General features: G+C 56.4%; 1 protein-coding gene across 1 annotated transcript; it reads left to right on the top strand.

Moving 5' to 3' along the window:
- Positions 1-240: 240 nt before the first annotated feature.
- LOC113990247 (ankyrin repeat domain-containing protein 26-like) lies at positions 241-4752 on the top strand (the record flags this gene model as incomplete). The annotated part of the gene is made up of 9 exons (XM_027725492.2): positions 241-871; positions 1292-1406; positions 1652-1825; positions 1914-2020; positions 2726-2816; positions 3079-3248; positions 3418-3511; positions 3977-4258; positions 4517-4752. Coding segments are annotated over exons 1-9 (1487 nt in total), but the record flags the coding sequence as incomplete, so codon positions are not given.
- Between the last annotated feature and the right edge of the window lie 1265 nt (positions 4753-6017).

The following is a 6017-nucleotide window of genomic DNA, read 5'->3' as shown; positions in this document are numbered from 1 at the left end:
CTCATTTGATGGCAGTGTGTCCAGAGGCAGCCCGGCTCCAGGCTGAAGCAAAAAGCCAGAGCGGGTGATGCGGGAGCTGCTCCAGCGCCTACCGCAGCCTGCGGCCCGGTGGGAGCGTCCCGGGCCCTGCCCTGGGCGCCCTGAGGCGGGGCAGTGCCCACTCCCGCCGGCCGCCCTCACAAGGCCCAGGCCGCCTCCTTCCCACAAGGCCCAGCAGGGCCGCCCTCACCCCTGCCCCGCCCTGCCCTGTCCCGCCCGGCCCCACCCTGCCCCGTGGCCTCTGTCACACCCCACGCTGACGTGCTGAGCCTTCCACCAGCCATTGTGACGCCACAGGCGCCAGTCGGGCACGGCTTTGTTGGTGCCCGCAGCCGGCGCTCAGAGCTGCTGGAGCCTCTCGGGGAGCAGCAGCACATCCCGCTCGGGGAGCATTGCGCGCCTGCATCGCCGTCTTGGCAGCTGCAGGCCACGACCACTGCGCAGGGCGACCTCGTCTGCCTTGTGCTTCATACCCTGTGCCCGTCCTTCTTCTCGTCCCCTTTGTCACCCTCCCCCTAAACCTCGCCCCGTCCCATTCCTCATCCCCACTTGGCTCCCGGCAGCCCGCCGGGGCCTTCTTGCCCTTCCTGCTGCTGGGAGCTCCAAGCAGGGCCATGCCGTGGCTTCTGAGCAAGAAGCGACGGCAGTCGCCCTCCAGCAGCCCCAGTGGGCAGCCCTGGGCTGCCACCAGCTCCAGCAGCGCCTCCCAGCTCCGGGAGCAGGGGCTGGGCAGGCTGCACCGCGCGGCCGCCCGCGGTGACCTGGGCTGGCTGAGGCACTGGCGCTGGTACGTCAAGGTAGTCGGCATCGACAGGCCAGACCAGGAGATGCGGTGAGTTCTGGGCCACGCTGATGGCACAGCTTGGCTGCTCCTGAGCCAAGCTGCAGTAGTCCTCGGCAGCCCTCTCTTAGGGACAAGGCTTGAAAAGTGACATTTGCCCTGTCAGCTGGGACAGGGAACTCTTGAGCTTTTCACTGCTCGGAGCTGCCGGCCGGGCTCCAGCGCTGCTGCAAACGCGTGTTGCCCACCTGCCCCTTGGCCGTGCTCTCTCTGCAGGGCTGTTCTGCAGCTGCTCAGCCCTCACCTGTTCTCTTCTGCCCTCTGGCTCATCAGGGCAGGGTTGCAGCAGCAGCAGCAGCAGCAGCAGCAGGAGCAGCAGAGTCCGGGCAGGGTCCCCAGGGTGCTGGGTACAGACACAGCTTGGGCTCGTCCTTTGTCTGTCTGGGTTAAGAGAGTCTGTTTAATTTTTAGGACACCTCTGCATCTGGCTTCAGCCAATGGCCATGCAGATGTCGTCAGATATCTGCTAAGAAAGAACAGCCAGCCCAATCTCGCTGACAGCTTCAAGAGAACGGCCCTGATGAAGGTGTGTGCAATGCCTTCTGAGCTTGGAGGTGGGGCTCAGTGCTGGGGTGTTAAAGGGGAGGTGTCTGGCAGGATTCCTTGCAGGGCAGGGCCATAGAAACACGCCTATTGCAATGGGCAGGGCACAGCCTCTGTTAGCTGATCTTTGCAGATGGTCTTCTATGGCAGCACGCAGGAGCTGAGGGAGTTGTGAGAGAGGGGGATGGAAAAGTTGGAAGCCTTTCCCTTTTGGTGTGTTGTTGCCAGGCAGTCCAGCAGGAGCAGGAAGAATGTGTTGCTGTTCTGCTGGAACACGGTGCCGACCCCAATCTGGCAGACGCTGACGGCAACACTGCCCTTCACCTGGCTGTGCTCTCTAAAAACACAGCTGTAGCAGGGCTGTTACTGGAGCATCATGCCAACAGTGATGCTCAGAACCAGGTAACCTTGGCACGTGGCTAAAGCTGCTCTTTCCAACAGCTGCAGAGCTTGTCTGTGTCTTTCTAATGGGGATTCTTTCTCCTTTTAGTGGGGATTTACCCCCTTGAAACTTGCAGCCTTGCAACAGCATGAGGAGATTCTGGAGTGCCTTGTGAACAAAGCAGCTGACAGGCCTGCTCAAGCCCAGGGGGAAAGGTGAGGGCTTTGTCAAAACAGCCCCCGGGTGTTCTGGGTAGTCTGCAAGTGTGACCCAGACGAGGGGCGTGGCAATGAGCTGGGCAAAAGAAGGAGCAGCCCCGTGGAAGCAGTTCCCCATGGGACTGGTAAATGCAGGTCTGCCCTTGGCTGCTCTCGTACCTCAGGGGCTCTCGTCCTTTGCCCGCTGAGGTCTGCAAGAAAGCCTTGTCTGTGGTGCCCTCTCCCCACCCAGAGCCAGAGCCCCGGGGAAACTTGCCAGTAGCTCAGCAGCGTGGCTGCTCTGCAGGCCAGGGGGGTTTAAGGCACGGCAGAGTTGGGGCGTGAAGTGCTCTGAAGGGAAGCGTTGGGGGAAAGAGAAGCAACACTGTCCCAGGGGACACGAGGGGCTCCGAGCACAGAAGGAGAAAACTTCCTGCCATGGAGATGGTCAGGGGGTCGAAGGGCTTGCCCTGGGAGTTTGTGCAGCTGCATGTGGGGGGACTTTGAAGAGCAGTGCAAGGAGCCCTGAACAGCAAGGCCTGAGCTGGTAGCTGAGGCTGCTTTAGGGAGGCCCCTTGGAAGAGAAATTCTCCAATGCTTCCATGGACTTGGCTTTGCTTTCCCGGAGCTGGTAGGAAAGGGGGGAAGAGCTGTTTTGGGAGCAAGCAGGGGAAAACTGATGCAGGGTCAGACATGTTTCTGATGAAATTTTGCATGCTTTAGGAGTGCTCTTGTGGTTCCTGGAAGCCATGAGGCTCACCTGGAGGAAGATAATCTGCGCTTGCAGGAGGAGCTGGACAGGGCTGATGCGGAGGTATGGAAAGCCTGTCCCCACAGGGAGAAACCTGGGGGTGCCTGTTGCTTCCTCTCCATCATGAAAACGGACAAACCAGTGTTCACTGTGTTCATTGGGGAGTAGAAGTGAAGCTTTGAAGGGACTTGAATGGATTGCAGTTCTTTGGGCAGAGGGGATGCACACAGACATGCAGCACCTGAGTTCTTCAGCAGCAGCTGGCTCCTCTCTGGAAAAGCTCCCCTGACAACTGTGGATTCTTCCCGTGATTTTACAACTGCAGGAGGAGGAAGAAAAGCATCTTCAGTCTGAGCATTGTGTTCCTGACTTGAAGAGTGCCTTGGATGCCAAGAAAAGAGAGGCAGTAACTTCTTCCCAGAAACTGCAGGACCTCCTGTTGGCATCTTGTGAGACCAATCCGACTGTGAACCAACTGGAAGAAGACGCGCAAGAGTAAGAGAGGAACCCAGTGAAGCGAGGGGTCTGTGGCTTTGGGGATTGGGTGGAAACAGGGGGAGAGTCAGTGGGATTTTGAAGGACACTTCTGCTGTGGCTTCTGTTCCTTAGCACAGTTTGTCTGGCATTGGATTTTCTGGTCATAAGAGCTGTATTTCTTCTTAAGCTTTGCAAGTGAGAACAGCAGATTGGAAGCCACTGTCCAGCAGCCAAGCGAGAGCGTTGAAGCCCTTCCGAGAGCCCTGCAAGCCTCTGCCTCAGTAAGCTGGTGCTAAATTTGCCTTTTTGTGACTCTTGAGCCTAGTTGCCTATTTCTGTGGGGCAATTATCAGATGAAGTTTTCCTGCAGAGCCTGGGGAGCTCAGTTTCTGCCTTCTCCTCAGCAGAGGCTGCTCAGAAAGCAGCCTGGTGCTTTCCCCAGCTGCTACAAAAGCCCTGAGGGTATTTGGTGTGCTGGACACTGGAGGAATTCTTAGATTCTAAATGAGGAGTTTCATCCTGAGCTCCAAGGGACCCAGAAGTATTGTTGCCAGAAGTGTCTCCCAAATTCTTAAGTCGGTGTAAAGTTTCTTCTTTCTGTCGGGGAATCTTTCAGGTGTTTTCTAGGCTGGTTTCCAGTAGATGATAAATACAGTTGCCATGGCCACCCCCTTGAGAGGTTTTCCCAGAATTCACTGCCTTTAGATCACGCTGAGTTTCCTTTTCTTTTATTTCTCTGTGCACAGGGTGGTGAACTTTCCCAGCAGCTGGACATGGAGCCTGGAACAGGCATGCAGCTCGAGGCCCTAAACCAGGCTGTGCAAGAAGAGCTGTCCACTCTGCTTGGGAGGTGTGAACAACTGGAGAAGAGCAAATGTCAGCTGCAAGAAGAGGTGACAAAACACCACCATCATTTGGAGACTTTGGTGCTGGATGGCAGCCAAAGAGAACAGTGTACAAGAGAGGTGGCAGAAGGAGCTGACCAGGAAAGAAGTCCAAAGCTACAAGAGGTCAGCCTCATTTTGCAAGTAAGTGAATTTCTCCCCAGTGTCCACAGGCTCTTCATTAGGAGCTTTGAAGCAGAGTGCTCATTTGGGCTTCTTTCCCACTGCAAAGAATTGTTTGCCCTGGCAGCTCCTGGGTTCTGCCTTGGTTGCTGCTGGGAGTGAGGAGGCAGAGCCGCCTCTCTGAGTCAGGCTGGGCCCTTGAAAGTGGGTGTGTGCAATTTTGTGCTGGGCAGAGCTCTCTTTTTCTTGTGGTGGTTGAAGGTGCACTGTCTCCTTCAGGCACAGGCAGCCCACCAGGCCCCACTAGGACAAACTGGAGACCATCATTGTGAATCCATGAGAATCCAGTTGGAAGAAAGAATTAAAAATCTGGAAAGTGAATTGGAGAGGGTCAAAAACACCCAACAAGAGAGAGCTTCTCGTAAAGAAGCAACACAGGGAGGGATGGAAATGTACAAAGAGCTGTATCTGGAGGAAGTGAAAACCAGAAGATGCCTGGCCAAGAAACTGGAAAGGTAAGTCCATGCTTGTTTGGAGTGGTAATAAGAGAGTCCTTTTTCTTCCTGCATTTTCCTTGGAAATCCATCTTCTCCATCTGGCCAGCATTATTGCCCTCCATTGGCCAACAGGGTCTGATGGAGTTGCCAAGACCCTCTCCTTGATATTTGAAAAGTCGTGGCAGTCAGGGGAAGTCCCAGGTGAGGGGAAAAAGGGAAACCCACTGTGCCCATCTTTGGAAGGGGTAGAAAGGAGGGCCCTGGGAACTGCCAACGTGTCAGCCTGCCCTCTGTGCCTGGGGAGGTGATGGAAAAGATCCTTCTAGAAGCTCTGTCAAGGCACGTGGATGACAGGGAGGTGATTGGAAGCAGCAGCACAGCTTCCCCAAGGGCAAGTGCTGCTTGACCAACCTGGTGGCCTTCTAGGATGGAGTGACTGCCTCAGTGGACAAGGGCTACCCATGTCATCTCCCTGTCATTCTGGAAAGCCTTTGACACAGTCCCCCACAACATCCTTCTCTCCAAAGTGGAGAGAGAAGGATTGGATGCGTGGACTGTTAGATGGATAAGAAATTGGGTGAACAGTGCCATGCAGAGGTGGTGATCAATGGCTCAGAGTGCTGAGGGCCATCAGTGCCGAGTGGTGTCCCTGAGGGGTCTGGATTAGGCCCAGTGTTCTTTAATCTCTTCACTAATGATCCAGAGGAAGGGCTGGAGTGTGCCCTCAGCAAATTTGCAGCTGCCACCAAGCTGAGGGGTGTGGTTGACACAGGTGATGCCACCCAGAGGGCCCTGGACCAGCTGGAGAAGTGGGTCCATGGCAATCTGCTGATGGTTTAACCAGAGCCAGTGCAAGCTGCTGGCCGTGGCTCAGGGCAGCCCCTGTATCAGTGCAGGCTGGGGGATGAAGAGGGGCAGAGCAGCCCTGCCGAGAAGCCCTTGGGCTGGAGGAGAGGCCGGACATGAGCCGGCGATGTGCGCTCGCAGCCCAGAGAGCCAATTGTGTCCTGGGCTGCGTCCAAGGCAGCGTGGCCAGCGGGTGGAGGGAGGGCATTCTGCCTCTCTGCTCTGCCCTTGGGAGAGCCCAGCTGGAGGGCTGCATCCAGCTCTGGGCTCCTCAGCACAGCAAGGACCTCCAGCTGTTGGACTGAGTCCAGAGGAGGCCACCAAGGTGCTTGGAAAGATGGAGCACCTCTGCTAGGAGGAAAGGCTGGGACAATTGCAACACTTCAGCCTGGAAAAGAGAAGGCTTTGGGGTGACCTAATTGTGGCCTTTTGGGGTG

Source organism: Pipra filicauda, unplaced genomic scaffold (assembly GCF_003945595.2).
Source record: "Pipra filicauda isolate LSUMZ 115617 unplaced genomic scaffold, ASM394559v2 scaffold1232_size21512_pilon, whole genome shotgun sequence".
Taxonomy (NCBI): domain Eukaryota; kingdom Metazoa; phylum Chordata; class Aves; order Passeriformes; family Pipridae; genus Pipra; species Pipra filicauda.
Note: the sequence above shows the minus strand (reverse complement) of the source record. Positions and strands in the feature narration are given on the sequence as shown.